The 20,391-nt window shown below is 34.7% G+C and overlaps 2 protein-coding genes across 3 annotated transcripts; both read left to right on the top strand.

Annotated features, from left to right (window-relative positions):
* The first annotated feature begins 1,215 nt into the window (after positions 1 to 1,215).
* LOC136808163 (beta-glucuronidase-like) lies at positions 1,216 to 2,300 on the top strand. Its single transcript, XM_067064705.1, has 2 exons — positions 1,216 to 1,710; positions 2,044 to 2,300. Exons 1-2 carry the CDS (start codon positions 1,587 to 1,589, stop codon positions 2,298 to 2,300), a joined length of 381 nt encoding a protein of 126 aa, XP_066920806.1. The 5' UTR covers positions 1,216 to 1,586.
* A 1,324-nt stretch (positions 2,301 to 3,624) lies between these two features.
* Positions 3,625 to 13,716, top strand: LOC136808266 (RILP-like protein 1). 2 transcript variants are annotated; one of them, XM_067064809.1, is made up of 7 exons: positions 3,625 to 3,956; positions 4,391 to 4,551; positions 5,259 to 5,415; positions 6,986 to 7,057; positions 10,083 to 10,198; positions 12,818 to 13,245; positions 13,605 to 13,716. In XM_067064809.1, the coding sequence occupies exons 1-7, from the start codon at positions 3,851 to 3,853 to the stop codon at positions 13,690 to 13,692; spliced, it is 1,128 nt and encodes a 375-aa protein (XP_066920910.1). In that variant the 5' UTR covers positions 3,625 to 3,850; the 3' UTR covers positions 13,693 to 13,716. The 2 variants fall into 2 exon arrangements, with proteins under 2 accessions (XP_066920910.1, XP_066920911.1); XM_067064810.1 differs by lacking the exon at positions 6,986 to 7,057.
* Positions 13,717 to 20,391: the final 6,675 nt, after the last annotated feature.

Below are 20,391 nucleotides of genomic sequence, written 5' to 3'. Positions count from 1 at the left end.
TCGATGAGGGATGGGTCATCAGTTCCTCTACATCGAGTTGGTTCATTAACATGTTGATGGAGATATGTGTCTCTCAAAGCATTTAAAAATTTATCTTCTTTGCTATCCTCCAGATGCGGGGTGGTCCAGTTTTCCCAATTGATTGTTGGAAAGTTGAAATCACCTAACAAACATTTGTGCGAATATTTTTGTTTAATGCAATGGACTTGATCAATAAGTTTAAGTTGTTGTTATTTTCGTTAGATGACGTAAATCTAGTTGGGCTTCGATAAATGCATGCAACAACGAGCAAATCTTTTCCTGATAGTTGTACTTCAATCATGCAAACTTCATTGAAAGTTGCCGAAGGCTTGACATCGATCACCAAGTGTTTAATGGAGATATGGACAAATATGACAATGCCACGAGATGCCAACGCCCTTGATCTATATCTAGGTTAACTTGGCTAGCAATTTTTTTAGTCATCGAATTCATATTCATGTAGCTCCTTCAAGGCACCTGCTTTTGTCTTAGCTTCGCAGATTGCAATTATATGGGGTTTTTCTTCCCGGGCCATGGACTGTAATTCTTTTTTCTTAAACGATGTTAACTGATCTGGATTTGTATAAAGAATCTTCATCACTTTTATTACTTGTTTTGTTTATTGAATTAGTATATGTAATCACATGATAACGAGTGCAATTCGAATATAATTGCACGAGTGATTTTTTTGCTATTAATTTTCCGAGTCAGAAAGGACGAGGAAAATTCGAAACAAAAAAATCACGAGTGCAATTTTCGAATTGTACGAGTTATTATGTGATTACGAGCTAATCGCACAATGGCTTTCGCTACTTTTTCCCAGTTAGGAAAGTAAATTACAGAAATTAAACCGAGAGTTTTATATTGTTATCTACTCTCTATGTTTTTCTTTTATTGTTGTTCATAGTTTTTCTTTCTCATGAAATGAATTTCGAATGCAATTAAAACGTTCGATGCAAAAAAAGATGTAAGAAAATACATTAAAATCAATTTTGTAAACATTGACGCGGCATTGAAGAGTGTGATTGATCTCTACAGGATGCAATTAACGATTAATTGCTCTCTTTGAAGGAGCGCCAAATGAGAAAAAATAGCTCATCGTGCGATTAGCTTCATTATACAATGTTTGATAATCACGCCGCATTCAAATTATTTTACTCTCCAACGTTGTTCAAATAGGGGATATATCTGTTTTCCATAGCTAGAACTTGCCCTTGGATTATGGGAGTTGGGTTGAGGATTATCAGATTTTACAAATAGCAGGAGGTTGGGGTTGATAAGAGATATAAGATGGGGGTGACCCTATGTAGTTAGTGTTGGCCTTTTTCAGGTGGGACTTGGAGGGATGTTTTTTATTATGTTCACATTTCTACTTTTGGGAATCCCGTCAATATTCTATCTATTTGGAGTGGCTTTGGAAACGATAAACGGTACAACGGACTAGACAATTTTACACATTTTTTATCACGTATTTCTTTGGTATCAGGGTAACTGGACAATATGAAGTGTTTTTGAATTTTCTATCTTGCAAATAATAAAATACCTCCCCTTAGAATCCGCCCGTCATGTACACAGAAGATTACCAAGTGGCAGCCGTCAAAAGTTATTTCCCACTTTTCGATGAATACAAGAAAAGCTATTTCGTTGGTGAAATGATCTGGAATTTCGCTGACTTTGCAACTGCTCAAGGTTTGTATGTTTGTAGTATGATGAAGACAAAGGAAACAATTGAAATATTCACCCAATCTTTTTCATTAAATGCATTGTAAAAGCCTAGCTTTTCAGAGTACTTGATAAGCTTGACTGTTTTAATTTTTTTTCTCTTGGGTATTTTTTAATTCTGTTTGACAATTTTTCAAACCTTCCCTTTTTACATGGACTTGTCAAGCCCAAGCAAAGCTAAAGGAAATATTACAAAGCGATCAAATGGTCGCATAACGAGATCACATTGAATTTTTGTGTGGTAATTTACCATCAAGCGGAACTACTTTCATCATAACTCTACAATATATTGTTTTGCAGGAACTACACGAGTAGCGGGCAACAAGAAAGGTCTATTTACACGTAGTCGCCAACCCAAACGTATTGCATACGTTATCCGTGAACGTTACCGTAAGATGCCGTCATTGAATCTTGTTCACACCACGGATGAGGAAAAGAAGCGTACCACGGCTAATACGAAGTCGCTGGAGGAGTACGATGATTTGACGGATTATAACGGCGAGACGTACTACGACCAAGATTTTTACGAACGGAGGTGTGTCGGACGATGGAGTTGATATTATTCCTGCTCTCTGAATGTTGTGTTGTGGATCAAGTGTCACTCTTCCTGAAACTCTTCAACCGGTCTAGAATCACTTTGAATCTAGTAGAAGTTCGTAATTATTTGCACTATAAGTGATAATCTTCCCCGGCAAACAAAAACTTATATTCTTAAACATGGCAAGAGGAAATTTATTGAAAATTCATCAATTTTCGTGATGAAGGTGCCTAAATTAGGCCAAATTTTATTCGGATCTTCAATCTTTGATCCGCCTCAGAGGTTAAGCCTATTTTGCTTATTGAGCTATATTTTAATGTAGCTTTTAGTAGCAGCTATTCTTATTTATATTTAATTTGTTTTACAAATTGTAAATTGGCAGGTAGATGGTTTAAGATTTGATAATTAAAATTTTCAATAAAATATAAAGTACAAGCAGCTCCTTTTAAAGTAAGCTTTGCTAAACGATGAAATAAAAATATATTAGGACTTATTAGATTGGATTTTATCTTTGTACATAGAATTAGAATTAAAAATCATTTATGGAGGTTTTTTAAAAGAAAAATTGAAATTTTATTAGCAATTAAAGATTTATATGAAAATTTTAGCAATATGGAAATTTTTTAAATATAGAAAACTTGAAATTTTAGTAGCAATTAATCTATTTATCTACAATAAAAGATATAAAATTTTAAAAAATTACATAAGCTTTCTACGGAGAGGTCGAAATACAGTAGACTCTCGCTAATTCAAATTTCTATTAATCGAATCTTTTCTTTAATTCGAACTAATTCTCAGTTCCCGTCAAGGAGAAACCCTCGTAAAATATTTTCAGAAAGATTCGAATAATAGAGGTTCGAATTAGAGGGAGTTGACTGTTTCACGACACTTTGCCATCAATTGTTTTAATCTGTTTTTTTTTACATAACAATCTTTTGCGATCTTTTGTTTTTTCTTGAAGCTTTGGTTCTTATCTTTTCACCGCAATTAGATTTTAAGAACCTCAACGTCTGTGCTGTTTACAATCTTTTGCTATTATTTCTCAAAGTAACATGTAATTTCTAGACATCTTTCCTTTGGCTGGATGTCCTTATAAGCCAGACTCTTTATGTTCTTTCTATAACACTGTCAAATTCTAAATTTTGTCTCACCTGTTTAGTTTTTGCTTTAAATTTTTATTTCTAAATGTATTTGCTGTTCATAACCACCATATAAATATCCATGTTATTTATTTTTGAAACGGGGGGGGGGCGTACGGTCCAAAAATTATTTCGGTGTTTGCAACCCCACACCCTCACTGAATTGGACAGCTTATTCATCACTTCTATTTTCTTTATTTTCAGACAAAAAAATACATAGAAAAAAATAAATTAACAAAAAAATACAACGACATACGAAAGAACATCATTAAATTATTGTGAAAGGAAGATGCTAAATATGACTTGAAAAATATTGAAGCGACAGAGGACGGAACACAGCACTGTATCAAACTTGTTTTGAAATATTTATTGTTCGCACTCAATGTTGGTCTTGTTATTACTGATGACGTCATAATATTTGTTGGTTGCCATGGAGAAAGAGATATTTGCGGTATCGGACGTATACGAGCATGCAGCTTCCATTGGGAAAGACATCGAACAGATAGTCCAAGAATATGGAAAAGAAGCTATCGAAGGTGTGTATTCCACAAACTCGAATCCAGTCCTAACAATTTCTATATATTTCTATTATTTTGGAAGAATTTAGTGGCTTATAGGCTACTTGGAATATATTCGATCCTAGCTTGATGGTCTAATCTTAAAGCTAAAAGTTAAAATTGCACTTAAAAATAAGGTGTGGTTTTTGAAGTCTTACAGGGAATTCCCTTTGTTTCAAATATCATCACCATCATTGTAGGTTTCTTTTTAGTATTCGAGCAGGAACTAAGACACGTTCGATACATAAACCGTTTAAAATCCTTTCTTAATTTCACAATAATATTGCCAAATAATATCATAATAACATAAACATAAAGTCTAACTTAACTTACACTTACTGTATTTCTACATTCAACTATACTTATTATTATCAGATACGGGAAAACTAATATTCTTTTCACTCCATATATAGACATCATGCCGAAGATTGTATACGTGTTGGAACAATTAGAAACGCTAGCAGAACGTCACCAGGACGATCAAGAGAAACTAGCTGGTCTGATGATCGAACGTGAAAAATTCATGATCCATGCCAACAGAGATAAAGCTATACAACAACGGCAGCTTGAAGAGGTAAGCTGTCTTTTCTAGTGTATAACGATAAATAAAGTTTCATTAGTTTGGACGATATATGCATAAAATACACAACCCTAGAATAGGCCATACCCAGCTGGCACACAACGTTGTTTCAACGTTTATTTAACGTTCACAACGTCCATATAACGTTAGATGAACGTTGAAATAACGTTGTTCACCGGCTGGGTATGCGCCATCTTTATTCAGTGTCACTTTAAAAATCCTTGTCTATTACCCTAACGGCAAAACGGTGCTTGGTCTTTTTAGTAACTAATTACTCCAGCATAAATCATTTTAATGATAACATCATATGATTGATTTGTCTTCTGCAACAGAGCTGTCACCCAGGGACATGATAATTTATCCCCTTTCTACTGGCTGAAGAAAAGGTATACTGGAGTAAATTGTCATTCAATAGACCGTCACGTTCTCCTAAACGACTACCTTATCGGGGAAAACTTCGTCGGGGAAAAGTGACGAAATTTTGGCTAAGTGACGAATATTTTTCCCCGACGAAAATTTTCCCCAGCCTTAATGCGTTTACCAACTACCAGCAAGTGACGAATTTTTCCCCGACGAAAATTTTCCCCAGCCTTAATGCGTTTACCAACTACATACCAGCAAGTGACGAATATTTTTCCCCGACGAAAATTTTCCCTGACGAAGTTTTCCTCGATAAGGTATTTTGTTTTTCGATTTTATAGAAACTAGCATATATGGAAGGACTCGTCACAAAGGACAAAAAAGATATGGAACAGAAGCTAAAACGGCTAGAACACGAAAACGACAGTCTAGTTGAAGAACTTGAAAAACACGGTGACGGAGAATCAATCAAATCATCCAAGGAGAAGAACAAAAGTGGTATTAAAACGTATTCTTTTACCTTTTATGGAGTTCTCTCATTCTCCATCTCATTGCTTATTTCCATCTCGTTTACTTTCTATAACGGTACGTCGGACCTTATATCGAATATTTGGTCTTTGCCATGATAATATAGATTCTGATACTAGAATAACGAGAAAAATGACAATAAAATTACATTTAACTAAAACACCGTACAAAGTACACTGAAATCGACGAATTACGCGTTCAACATAACCTGATTGACCAAATTGACTAATGTTAATATTTTTTTGTTTATTATATCATTTGGGCAAGTTCATTTTTATGAAATATTATTCTCTACGTACATATAATGCAGATACCAAAAACCTTCTTACACAAGTTATTAGGGCCGACAATGAACCGATGTTTTATATTTTGCGCAAGGATCAGCATGTAAAAAATGGAAATACTGTACTTCTCCTATATACACGTTTTTTTATAAGAATAACTAAATTTTTTGAAGCCTCCTGATGTTCTTTAACTTTGAGTTCTAAGCCTAAAAATGTTCTTAACATGTTCTTATTTTCACAATCTTTTGAGTATTTTTGTCCATTTCCTAAGACATTTTGAGTCTGCAAAGCCTTAAAGTGTTCTTACTATTTTTCCCTCCGAAGACTTATGTTCTTACATTGTTTGTTCTTATATAGTTTATTCTTATATAGTTTGTTCTTATAAAGTTTGTTCTTATAAAAAAACGTGTAGTATTTGAAGAAAGAGAATTTTTTTACCGCTAGTTAGGGTTACTTTCATAAGTGAGGGGTATTTTTCATCTCCTCTAAACGTTGGAAACCATTACAAGACTAGCTATATGACTACCACACATAACACTCTAGCCTAATTATAGAAATTGAAACGTTGTTTATAGCTGATGAAGGTTACCCCTCTTTTGTTGAGGTACCCCTCTTTTGTGGAGGTACCCCTGTTTTTTTTAGGTACCCCTCTTTTATTGAGGCACCCCTCTTTTGTTGGGGTACCCCTCTTTTGTTGAGGTACCCCTCTTTTGTTGAGGTACCCTTCCTCCGCCTCATCAACAGTATTGATAAAGTTCCTTCGAACGCGTTGTTGGGAAGTCTGAAATCTTTTCAGCATACAGGCTAAAACTCACGCACACAGCACGTATTAGTTATATTATGAAAACGCACGCACACTTTAATCCGACGTCGAACGTTTATGTAAATGATATATTTTTGTAAATAATAGTTTTTTCTACTCTAATTTTTTTTTGAAAAAATGGGCGTTTTCAACAGTTTACCCTTGGTCCGATTAATAATATTGATTTCTATTTCAAATGAAAATATTACCTGAATTTATTTTGCTTTTAGCTTTTCAAACTCGCTTCAAAATTTATAATTAGTACTTGAGTAATTTTACTACTGTTCCCATTAAAGGGAACTAATGTTATCGAGGGAAAGAGGACGTATGTCACATTTTGATGGTCTTAAGTAACATCCAAATTGATTTTAGTTTTTCTTTTCGTAACATTAACGACGCAACTTAACCGTGGACAATACTGTACTTGTCTTTGTTAACCATTTTATTTTTTAAGGCAAAAAGAAAAGACAGTTCTTCTTTTGGTTAATGGATGCAATATTGAGTGGGAAATTGTCTTTTTATAAAGGTACAAGTTTTTCACGCAAGCACAGTGAGATGAAACAATATATCGTTAAAAAATATCGGAAGCCTTTCTATTGGGCTATTCCAGATATAGTCTGTACCCCCTTTGTTGAGGAGGTGAGACGTCCAGGGTGGTCTTGTTTTTCGATTTTAAAAATCCAGGGTGGTCAGCAAAATGAGGTTGAAAATCCAGGGTGGTAAATTTTGAGTGTAAAAATCTAGACTTGTCAGTAAAATGAGCTGGAAAATCCAGGGTGGTCGAAAAACCCAGGGTTGTCCGAAATATGAGAAAGAAAATCCAAAGGGGTCCTGAAAAAATTGGAAGAAAAATCTAGCGGGGTCACCTTTCCAAAAAAGACCTCCTAAACAGAGGGGGGACAAGTTTTTCTGGAATAGCCTATTCTACCCTTAATGGAAATCTTCAATCTACTGAGACTCTTAATGAGCTTTGCTTACGTGAAATTAGCTCAAGTTATTTTTAACCATTCATTGTGTTCCAACAGATTTTTGACTAGGTTCTATCAACTATATGGCATTCAGAACGCTTATTATTTTTAAAGAAACCATCATACAGAAATCTTTTCATGCATGTTTTTGTTATCATTGTAAAATTTTGCATTTTTCTGCACCGCAATTATTTTTTTACATTATATAAGTTAATAACCTAACGTCATTATTTTCTTGTGCATTATATTGTTTTCTGCACTGATTAATTTCAACATTTTTCTTTGGCCCGCAACCTGCACAAACTACTATTTTACTGTACCTTACTGACCAAACTGAAATTCTGATAGTTTTACGAAAACTGGAGTTAAATAATAATAGATGTATAAAAAACTTTGGTGATGACTTAGAAGAAGGTCACCATGACTACAAGATGACACCTTTTTACCGACCAATATACATACTTCACATTAGTATTCTTAGACTACATATAACTTTTTCAAGAATTTTTGCCTTAACAAGACGTCGTACACTTAACACACTTAATGACTAATCAAATCCAACGATTAATGTGGTTAAAATTGTTAATAATGTATTCGACGAGATTGGAGATTGGAGATGAAAAAGCGACCTCTCTTACTCACCATAATAGCGAATTTATGTTTTTCCTTTTCCTTCGACGGAGACGGTTAGTTTTTTATTTGCCTAAATCCTGACTGACTAAAGACGACGTCAAATCATCACTTTTATCGTCCTTAGGTTTTCAGGTCAAAACTGCGGGCTTTTTTCAATTGTATACGTCACCCGATGTCCTCAGAAGAGTAGATGCATAAACTCGCTATTGTTAACAGTTAGTCTCGACCACGCAATTTGTAGCACAATGTTATCACTCTGTCTCACTCACGTATTTAGGTGTTTTGTAATTTTGCACTCTATATTTTATCTTGAATTATTCACTACAAATGGGGGTGGAATGCCTTTCCCATAGACCTGAGATCAAGTGTCTTTTGTCAAGGATGGTTTTTCAAGTTATATGAGAAAATCTAGGAATTTAAAAGTATAAACATGCACAATGAATAGCCCAGGCGTTTGCCACTAATTTTATAGCTTAAATTCAAAATTAGAAGCAAACACCTGGTCCGTTTTGGGTGCTTTTGTATAAAACATTGCATTGAACATTAGACGGATGACAATCTTTCTGGTTTGTTTACATTTTATTACTGCTGCCCATCATAACATTTCATTGCGGCCTGCCCTTGCCTTTTTGCTCGAAAAATTGTTATAAATTTTTGTATTGCTATGAAATGGAGCCTGACCGGCCTGACGATTCCTCTAATTTCTCTAAAAATAAAGGCAATTAAAAAAATGACCAAAAAACTCATTAAAGGGACAGACATAAAAGTACTGACGAAATTTGTAAACAAACCGTATGCAGCGGGATACAAAATCAAAACAAATGTCACATGTTAAAATAAAAAAATCGAAACAAATGGCTGATTTTGATCTTTTCAATTGCTTTACAAGTTTGTTTTGGACACGTGATTTTAATTGTTCTCTTTAATGACACGTGGTTCGCGCAATGTTTACATTTTACTACTTTTATGTCCCTTTAAGGCCCCCCTTTAAGGAAAATTAAGAAAAAATCCCGTTAATATTGACACACCCGCACTTTTCTTCTATTCACCATTATGCATTAAAACAATCGACTCTAACTGAATGTACACGTCATAAAAAGAACATGCAAAAATATTTTTTCATCAGCCAAACCAACAGTAATACAACTCACTCCATGTATAGCATGAATTTGAGTATGAATTTTACCTCACTCATTTCCTATACTCAGAATTACTAGTCACTCCATGGGAACATAAAATCAACCTTCGGTATATGGATTCATGTTAATGTTGTTATCTGCTATCCATTTTTTGAATTATCCAGAATACTGCGTGTCCCAAAAAAAAAGTGGAGAAATTTTTATATAAAGTAGAAATTCATCATCTAAACTGGGCTTAGAATAATTGAGATAAGATTACAATTCTCCGTCTATCGGATTTTACTTTGTATAAAAGTTTGTCCGGGTTTATCAAAGACACTGTAATGTGGCTTCTTCGTTTTCTTTTTGTTCACAAGATTGCATCAAGATTATCTTGATCCCCAGGTATCCTAAGAAGAACATCGTTGATTCGGCTAAGATTCCACTTTATGAACTTAGAATCACTTCTCGGGTTTACCTGGTTGATTATTGTGAAGGGTTTTACTAGAGGTACGAAAAATAGTTTATTTTGAGGCTAACTTCATGAAACTCATTATTCAACAACCCGGTGTCCTGGTTTTCTACCGCTAGAAAATTAGCAGTGAACTCTAACTTCCGGGAAGTGGAATCTTAACCAATGTCAGAATCAGTAATTTTTCACTGCTTGATTTATCTTTATTTTTCTTCTATTCGTGATCTTGGCACATACCAACAGCTGATTGGTTGTATATGACGTAAAATCAGTCAATACATCACTTGCAACCAATCAGCTGTTAGGTCCGTGAAAGACATTACAATGGTGCATATCATGAACTCTAAATCTTGTTTCTAGCTCTACCTGGAGATATTGAAGTCATGGTACGAATGAAAACCACCATCGATGACCAACGTGACACTATAAGACGTCATAATCATCAATTAACTTCACAACGCAACGAGATAGACGCCGTAAGTTTTACGTCGTGCCGTTATTCATAAAAGTGGCATGTCGAAGACAAGGTTCCTGCGCTTTTTCATTAGAACCAGTAAATGTTTATTTCGTGATTTCAGGTTTGAATTTTATCAAAGTGTTTGGCAAGTTTCTGAATTCTGATGCTTAATTTAATAAAAAATTGTTTTATAAAAGAAATAATAACTTGATTTAAAATTATTTAAAACAAGCCTGAGAGCTCCTCCTCCAACCCCCCCCCCCCCACGAGAAGATCAAAGTATACTTCTCTTTAGCATTGTAGCACTGTTTCTATGACATCAAACAATTAAGCTTTATAGTTCATTACTATAAAATAAAAGAGAAACATAGTGTAATTAAACTTTTTGTCAGTTTCATTCCAGTCAGTTATGATACATTTTTTCTGTTGGATGTAGACAATATCCATATCTGACCAAAGTGTTATCTAGAAATAAATAAGAAAATTGCCAAAACGTCAGAACCAAAATAAAGATATCCATCAAATATACATAGAAACTGTACTTTTTGTTTTACTTGATAAAACTCCAATAACACTTTGAACTCCAGAAAAACACAATTTGCATTAAAATCTTTGCAAAACGTAGTTCATATTTATAACATTTCAACAGGAACTGTATTTTGGTAGACTTGGTCAAATTACAGAAACCATTTGTCAGTTGTCTGCAAGGCCAATGAGGTACGTAAAAACTGACTGCTATTCAGTCAAAGCCAAAATTTGGCAAGGTCAGAAAAACATAATTTACATCCAGTCTTCGTAAATAAATTTTGTAGTTTAGTACTGTCAAGTTACACAACATGCACACAACCATCTTGAAGACTTTGCTGGTCGCAAATGATAATCGAAAGCAAAACTTAAAATTCATAACTATGCAGGGAAGCTCATTTTCCCCCCACTTTGCTTTAAACTCCCTTTTGATTAGTCTATGAATTTGGGCGATCGCTTTACCGCCTTGGCGGAATAAACACACGACCATAATAAATAAATTCAACAGGGCAGCGGAGTAGCAATTAATTTCAACTGGAAGTCCTCTCTTCTGTGCCAAGCACTGGCAGTGTTTTTTAAACTTTAAAACAATGTTAATGAAGACCATATGGATCTGTTTGTTATGACTGTGCAAGTTGTGACGAGAGTGTGCATGTTGTGTAACTTGACGATATAATTCATTAAATTCTAGAAACCATTTTTCATAACTTTCTGCAGTCCGCTTTCTGCAGTCCGCTTTCTGCAAGCCTGATAAGAGATATGTATAAACTGTTATCGCCATTCATTCCATTCCATCATTCAGTCAAAACGTGCGCCAAGGTTAGAAAAGGTTAGAAAAACACAATCTGCGTCCGGAACTGCGTGAAAAATAGTTTGATCAATTTCAACAAGAACTGTATATATTAATATTAATATAATTGATCAAATTCCGAAGACCATTTGTCATAATTTTGCAAGTCCAATAATAGGAGATGTGATGTCATCATTTGGTTCCCGTCATCTGACCGACCCTGATTTACGGTCAGCAGGTAGAGTTGGAGAGTCGGAAAGCTTTTTCCGCTGCTTTGCTGGATTTCCACTGTCGACCTCTGCACGCTCTGTGTTTACAATTTTTCAAATCGAAGTAGCGAGCCGCATGCTAATGGAGAGTAAATCGAAAACCAGTTTATCCACGGTTTCTCAATTTCTTAATTCGGATCAGTCCACACGGATTCCCTTTCATTTCAACAAGATGTAGCTGCTTCTTAAAAGAAAAATATTTCCGACCGATCGAATGACCCCAGTTTTTAAAGTAGAAATGACGGGAACCAAACAATTTTTTGCGATTCGCCTTATCAAACACGTCCAGCCAAACCAAGTCCAAAAAAGCACGATTGCATCCAGTCTTTATCAAGTTTAGACAGTAGCTGTACTTTTTTAAACTTTATCAAATTCCAATAACATTATAACACCATCAATCCCACCTATAGGCAAACAAGAAAAATATGTTTTTATTGCAAAAACTAATAAAAAGCAAAATTCAACATAAACAAAAACTTGAGCAAACGGCTTTAAACCTTCAAAAGATGTAGAAAAAGAATCCCCTTGATGAAAATCATGTGTTTGATTTGCCGAGTTAAAAAATAAATGACAGAAATTGAAGCTTGCAACAGATTTACACTCAGTTACACTGGAAATACTTTGGTACAACACTGACTTGTCACATCTGACTTATCACATTTCGCTAAATGCTCAGAGCGCGGCGGCCCATTTTCCCTTTCCTATCTTTCACCTTACCTGTTTATTCTACTTTCTGAGACTTAGTTTCTCTCTGAGCAATCAGCGAAATCTGACTTATCGCTTGAGCCGCCATCTGGAAACACCACATTATGATCTGTAAAAACGACGCACGCTAAAAGTACCCAAAAAGTTAACCCGATCGGAAGAAAGTTTAGAAATCAAAGTGAGATCGGGAAATCGGATTTTTTTTGCCGTCTCATGGAACTGGAAAATTTTACCTATTTGAATGCTCAGCTTAGGCTGACCAAAAACTTTTACTTTTAATTTGTCCTATCTACTTTAACAGTTCATCTTTTTGGCCATTGCTTATATGTATTAGATCTTTACCTTTTAGCTTCAAGAACAAGTCACGCGTCTGGGTGACATCAACGAGCGTTTACGATCCGATTCGAGTGTCTTATCGAACGAATCTAGAACATCCAGCGAATCGATTCACAACGAGAAGGCTGATCTTAACACTTCGACTGCATCTCTATTAGATGAACTACGAATGGAGGATGCGAATTATAACGAATATGAAGAGGAAGAAACTATGGAAAATTCGAGTTTCGCAGTCTTAACAACGTCTATATGTCTAACAAGTGATGAAACGAACGATACGCCCGACAAACAAGATGCACCCTCGGAGCGACCGCCCGTCAAGAAGGATCCAGACCGACCGAGATACACGTTAAAAGAAATGCAGAGTTTACTTGAGGAGAGGAACACGTATAAAATCAAAATGATGGCCCTCGAAGAAGAGCTAGAACTTTATAAGGACGGGTAAGACCCTTTTTTACATTTACTTTTTACGGGCTGGAAGTTTCGCGTGGTCAAAATTATTGGCCCCGTAGTTCTGCTTATTTTTTAGCGAGTACCTCACAAAAATGGGGGATTTTTTACTTCTTTACACTTTGATGGTTTTAGGAAAAAGAGGGCTTCGAAAGTCGAATGTCTGGAGCCCGAAAACCTGGCAGTAATGAAAAATCCCGGTTTTTGGTAAGGTGCTCGCTAGAAAACCTGTAGGAATCGAGAGTGGAGGTGACCCATGTATCATTTGATAACACCTGTGAAAGCTTTTCAATCGGGTATCAACTCTCCAATCGTGTTTGAAGTTTTCCTGTATTTCTCTTTTTATTTAGTGGGCCGAACTTTTTGAAAGCGACACAATCCGCACCAGCCAACGTCAACGATCCCCAAAAGAAGAATTCTGGTGTTAGAACGTTGTAAGTAGTTGTTCTTTGGCTGTCCAATTCTTTCCGTCCCTGCCTTAGGCAAAGAATTTAAATCTTCGTACAACTTTGTACAGCTTTTCCCAAAGAAAATTATAATCTTATTTCAACTATTCTAAGCCGAGTCAAAATACTGAGTTTTGAGGAATTTACTTTATAAATTAAAATTTGCTGGTTTTTTTTGGGACACCCTTTATTTCTTTGGTTGTCTCCCTGTCGTAGTTTTGGTTTCAACAACTCCATCTTTAAATATATTAAGGGCTATGACCATAGTCAGAAAACTGACTTTAGTATCTGAACATAAAAGTTATGTTTTAGATTCTTTAACACTTTTAACAAAGAATTGCCTCTATAAATTGCTTTTTAATCAAACCCCTTAAGAGTAGTTAAGAACTTAATTGCGAAAATGACGTTATGAACTTTAAAAAGACGTTAATAATATGTTGCATCACCTTCTTTTATAAAAAGTGCTAAGTTTTAATGGGTAATTAAAATTAACCTTTTTGTTTCGAACTTATTTGAAACTGTCCGCAAAGAATTGAACTATTTTAAATTTTGCGGAAAATTTTTCTAAAAAGATGTGTCAAAAGTTATGACTGTTTTTTTAAGCAAAATCCAGATGCAAAATTGATGAAAAACCACTATTTTGAAGATTTTGAGACAAAGAAGCATTTACAAAAATTTTCCGCAAAACTTTTCATTGTTCGGTAAAAGATACACAATCTACTGCGAAAAATTTCTCAAAATGTTTTTTGTTTTTTCTTCGCCGAAACTAAGCTCTTCAAAGTTGAAATACTCTTCCTCGCAAAAGTCTTCATTTTCTTCTTCATCAAATTTTTTCAATGCAATTTTTGAATTTTCAGATTCAGGAATAGTTTGTCTAATAGAAAATGTATAACATACCATAGTTTTGTTGGTTACATCAGTCAGAAAACACATTTTAAACACGGCAATTATGAAAAATTCACTATGGTCAGAGCCCTTAAGGCCGGTCTCCACTTGCGCGCGCTTCGATCGCACTTTTTGGTTTCAATACTTTTTGCTTGGAAAAAAGATCATGTCATAAGAAGTTTTCCCCGATAAGGTATTTACTCATGCTTTTCAACTGTTATCGATTCATTGATCGACTTTTTCTATTTTTTAGTATGCAGAAATTTCTTGGGAAGTAATCTGTGAAAACCCTGGACGTAACCGGTCTCCATTCTTTAGTTTGTTTTTTATTTATATGAAAATATAGTTGAATTTATATAATTATAGAAAAAGAAAGGATTTATTTTGAAAAGCAAGAGAAACGTTTTAATTTGAGTTATGAAAAAATTATTTAGTTTTTTTTATCATTGAAAATTATTTTTATTAATTTTTTTTTTGTTACGTTGAATATTTTTTTAAAATTAAATTTAGTTTGTTTGTTAAGTTTGAAATGTTTGAAATGTTATTTTATGAATGCTCTATGAAGTGAATATCTTTTTCCACTATAATACTTCGACAACTTCGAGCTGGTGTTCAACCACTGCATAACTATTTGCTCCTTTCCCAATGTCTTTCTCACAACCCTTAAACGGGCAAAACCTTTCGTTGGGTAACATTTTTAACTCTAAGAAAGTCTCTTGAAGTTGACAAGAAAGGAAAGATTTGCCTAAAAATTCCGTCACTTTCCCCGACTAAATATTTCACTTTCATGACACTTTTGCACATGGAGAATACATTGAAAAGTACTTGGTAACGTAATATAATCTTCCTTGCATCTAGTCTACACGAGGATGAATAATATATCTCTAATATTTGTTTCAATATACTTTAAGGGCAGAAACTTTCGCGGGCAGAAACTTTTCACGTTTTTCGCGATTTTGATCCTTTTTCGCGAAAGTTTCTGCCAGGTAAGAAATTAAACCTGAAAAACGCGAAAGTTTTTTTCGCAAAAAGTAAACTTTCCTACTCAGGTTTGCACTGTTTGCTAAATTTTTGCGTGTTTTATGAGTTTTTGTTAGCAAAAAGGGTAAATTTTATATGAATTTGCGAAAGTTCTTTCTAAGAAATTTCGGCTAAAACCATAATTCACGAAACTTAAATTCGCAATATCTCGCCATTTTTTTAACTTCGCGAAACTTTCTGCCCGCGAAACTTTCAGCCCTTAACAATATATTATTTCATTATATATTATTGACGAATTTTTAAAGAATATAACATTTTTTTGTAATTCATAAATACTCCCATTGTTGCTTAGCATTCAAATACACAATTCGGAAGAAATTCTATTCAAGTTGTGTTGTACGAGTATTAAAGTTGACTCTCTCTAATTCGAGGTTCAAGGACCAAAAGTTTTATTCTAATTAGAGAAAGATTCGAATTACAGAGAGTAATTTAAACCATTTCCAGAGTTTAGGGGACCAATACTCTTTCATAACTTTTGATAGGAATATTTTCAAGGCATATTTTAAAACCTCAATTCTTATTAAAATTTCTTGCTCTTTCCGCTGGTACTAACAGTCACCTGATAACGTCATCTGACATCTGACAGGGTGACATTAACATAATTTGGTGTTGCTGCTTAAAATTATGTTTTAGACCTCCTAAGGTTCATCTGGAAACAAATGCTTTAATAACCATCTGTAGTATTTTTGTGCTAAAAGAAGGCTATCATTCTTGATTCTTCCCATTTAAGCAAAACATTCAATGAGTGTTATATCATAGTCTGTATAAAAAACCCTGGTCTGGAAGCTGATTGTTGTAACTTTTTGTTAACTTTTTCCTTTGTTAAAAACGCTTTGCTCAGTTTTTGATCACGGGCTGTTCCATTAAAATTCCATATAGGTGGAGGGGGTGGACGAAACTTTTCAAGTCAATAAAAATCATTGAAAATGTGTCGATAACCCCTGGAAAATTGCGAAATTTGCAAAAGTTTCCTTGAAAAGATTGTTTTCATACCTTAAAGTGAGGGTGGACGAACTAAAATCAGTTTTTTACCCCATGGAAATTCTAGAATAACTCTTTACCCCCTTGGAAAAATGAAAAGAGACCCCTTGAAATGTTTCTGGAAAACTTCGTCCACCCCCTCCCCCTAGATGGACGTAAAATGGATTGGTCCAAAATCATTTTGTGTATTTTGATATTTTTCAAAATTTAGAGATCGGGCGAGAACGACGATTTTAGTACTTTGATTCGATTTTGGAAGGGTTCGGTGGTTTCTAGACTTATTGGAACAATTTTTGAGCTATTGAATCCTGCGATCCAAAGGTCGTAACTTTTAGGTCTCATGCTTGGTTTCATGCCAAAACTCTACATTTCAGAAGTAAAGCAGAGGGCGAATCTCCCCGAAAAAGATCCTTTTAGACGGAACTTTATTGATTCCATGACGGTATATGACGAGAAAGAATCTACTTATAAAATGATGACGCGACGGTATAAAATAACGGACTTGAATTTTAAATTATTCCATGTATCGGTTGTCATATCGTATTTATAAGAATTTGCAATAACTATTTTCATGGACCACTTAATTGATTTTACCTAAGTTATTCCCTTGGAAATTTACGAAACTTTCATTGCAAAATTTTAGCTTTACGTAAACAAAACCAAATGTTTTGTTATTAATTTCGGTGTTTCTTATTTGTATTTATGGAGTTCATAATATTTCATGGAAAATTTATAAAACTGATGCACTGAATATAAGAAAGCCTAAAAATTCCGTCACTTTCTCCGACTAAATATTTCACTTCCATGGCACATTTTGCACTTGGAGAATACATTGAAAAGTAGTTGGTAACGTGATGATATAATCTTCCTTGCATCTAATTTATAAGATTAGACGGTGATTACCCTTAATTTTTGTCTGTATTCCGGTATTTTAAGCTCTACAAACCGGTGTGACGGTGTTATTTTTTCGCAAGGTATGTCCGAAATTCCGTAGATTAAGCCGAAATTTTGATGGGAAAACAGAAACATTTCGAACCAAAACCCTTCCTTATTTAGGCTGGATTCGAGTAATACCGTAGTGGGTGCTTTGCGATGAAAGAAAATCCGATATAGTTATTACAGAAAAACCAAAGTTAGTATAAAGTTTGTCCCTTCCGCTTATTTTCTACTCTGTCTGATTAGTCGTCTACAATCATGGTCGGGGGAGGATTACGATTTTGGTAATTCCACGTTGATTTCGTTGGGGCGGGCTCAGTGGCTTCTAGGCTCTATATTCCAAACCTTATTGGAACAATTTTGAGCTTTTGAAATTTATATTCAAACCCTACATTTCAGAAGTAAGTTTGAGCTCCTAAAATTCATTTTCAGTGTTTAAAATTTCGAAAGTTTGTATCAAACATTTTGTCCATTATTGTATGAGATAGTATGAGGACGAAACCCACGAACAAGATCCTTTAAGACGGAAATTTATTAACCTTTAGACACCGCTGTTTTTAAAAACAGCGCGCGCTGCTGCCGCTGTTTTTTTCATGAAAATGGAGGTTTCGCGGAAAATGTCATAAAATCTGAACCGCTAAAGCTTAAGTAAAAAGTAAACCCATTTTGAAAAGCTAAGGATCTATTTTTTCAGATAATACCAAAAAGACGCCTAATCACCCTTTTAAACCTGACTACACAGCCTCAAATCAAAACAGTAAAAATTCCATGTTTACGATTTTTTCACTTTTTTTCTTTTTTTTGACAAATTGAATGAAAAAAGTGGGTACAAGGTAAAGATTGGTCCCAGAAAAATTATTTTGTTTTAGTTTATGTTATAATCGACCATTGTGTGAAATTTCAGGGCTGAAGAAGCTCATTTCATCTCAGAATCTAAGTTTCGGTGAAGCACACTTTTCCACCAAAATCGACACTCCGGCCACAACAGGTAAAATAAGTGGTCCCGTTGCTCTAAAATTGGCCCTGCACTTACCCTAAGCCTGTAAAATTACTACAATAATCATAACAGACTCTCTATCATGTAAATTCAAGCAATAAAACACCAGAATAGTGGAAAAACTGAGGCAAAACAGCCCTGAGTTGTTGGAGCTAGAGATAGGCATGTATGTCAGGAAATACCCCCTAAAACCCCTTCAAACCACATAGAAACTGCCAATAAAGGTTCTCTATCTCATATAATGATATTTATATGCTGAAACCAAGAAAAAAACCAGACATAAACATGACTTTTCAGTCCAAAAATCCATCAAACACCCTCTGTCCACCACTAAAACGATGTTTTGTTGACATTTGAAAAATACACCGACATTGAGTTCCGATATCTCGAGATGTATAAAAGCAGGACCCGTAAAATTTTTAAAAAATGAACCTTCAACCCTATCCTGTCTGTTAAATTTTACAGAATAGAAAAATTCAAACTGGTCTTTATTTTATTAAACTTTGAAAGGACCCCAGTATCAAAACGTACGTGGTACGTCTCTCGGCCTGTATATATGACGTACGTGGTACGTCTCTCGGCGGCTAAAGGTTAATTCTAACAGACTTTGAATTTAATTTCAAATTATTCTATGTATCGGTTGTCATATCGTATTAATAAAATGTAAAATATTTGCAATAAATATTTTCATGGGGCACTCAATTGATTTTACATTAAGTCATTCCCTTGGAAATCTATGCAATTTTCATCGCAAAATGTTACTTAAAACGTAAACAAAAACAATGTTATTAGTTTCGGTGTTTCAGAAGCAGCCACCGACCTAAAATTTGCAAATATCTGTTCTGATTTGCCAGCTGAAAGGATTTCCCCAAAATTAAGAACAATTTCTCGTTTTCCAGGGGAGAAATTTTTACTTCAGAATAGTTATATTTTTCCAGCTAGGAGGTAAAACAACTTTCGGAGCAGGTACGAAATTACCAGGTAATTTATTTTATGCGAATTAACTATGTTCTTATATCTACCAGAGCTGACAAAATCCTAGAAGAACAGATCGCTAAATTCCAGCTCGACTGAAGGACTTTTAAGAACAGAAACTTAACTTCCAGCTAACAGTTTAAATATCTGTGCGAGCAGATCGACAATTTTCAGATGAGGACAATTTTTCAGCTGCCACTCCAGGCAACCACATTCACAAGGAAAAGAACAGATCTCAAAGACTTTTTGACTTTTTTGAAATTCCCTCAGAACACGAGATAGGAAATTCTTAGACACCTGCTGTGCTTATTTTTTGGATATCAAACTCTTTTTCATAAGAACAGATCATATTTTTCCAGCTGGTCCCAATCTTCAGTAGAACAGACCACTTTTTTCCAGCAGACTTTTTTATTTAGTTCGCTAAGAACAGACCACCATATCCAGCTGGAACGTGCCTTCAGAACAGATATTTTTTGAAGTCCCTCTTCGGTGGATGGTTTCGGTGTTTCTTATCTTTATTTATGGAGCTCATATATTTTCATAATATTTTCATGGAAAATTTTTAAAAAATTATACACCCACTTCTAAAAGATCCACTGGGAACCCTCCCCTATGGAAAAAATTGGTAAAAATATCGTCCCCAGTGGAAAATTGTACTTTAAGTTTTGTCCCAGTGAAAATAACGAAAATAACCAGATAAGCAGATCCTCACTGCAACATATGTGCTATTTTTTCCATCCCTACTGAATTTTCTGACTTGAAAACAAAAGATTTAAAATCCCCATCCATAAAAAATATGGGAATATCAATCCTCATCTAGTTTCAGTCCGTTTTTTTTTATACCCACTGGCTGAAAAAATCCTACTTGGTTTGTGA

Source organism: Clytia hemisphaerica, unplaced genomic scaffold (assembly GCF_902728285.1).
Source record: "Clytia hemisphaerica strain Z4C2 unplaced genomic scaffold, Clytia hemisphaerica genome assembly, whole genome shotgun sequence".
NCBI classification, from domain to species: domain Eukaryota; kingdom Metazoa; phylum Cnidaria; class Hydrozoa; order Leptothecata; family Clytiidae; genus Clytia; species Clytia hemisphaerica.
Note: the sequence above shows the minus strand (reverse complement) of the source record. Positions and strands in the feature narration are given on the sequence as shown.

What these genes read in the sequence shown, in the direction of transcription:
- LOC136808163 (XM_067064705.1), top strand. Translation starts at nt 1,587, where the DNA reads ATGTACACAGAAGATTACCAAGTGGCAGCCGTCAAAAGTTATTTCCCA. An exon ending in TGACTTTGCAACTGCTCAAG is followed by an intron (nt 1,711 to 2,043) that starts GTTTGTATGTTT and finishes ATTGTTTTGCAG; the next exon opens with GAACTACACGAGTAGCGGGC.
- LOC136808266 (XM_067064809.1), top strand. Translation starts at nt 3,851, where the DNA reads ATGGAGAAAGAGATATTTGCGGTATCGGACGTATACGAGCATGCAGCT. An exon ending in GAAATTGTCTTTTTATAAAG is followed by an intron (nt 7,058 to 10,082) that starts GTACAAGTTTTT and finishes TCTTGTTTCTAG; the next exon opens with CTCTACCTGGAGATATTGAA. An exon ending in CTAGAACTTTATAAGGACGG is followed by an intron (nt 13,246 to 13,604) that starts GTAAGACCCTTT and finishes CTTTTTATTTAG; the next exon opens with TGGGCCGAACTTTTTGAAAG.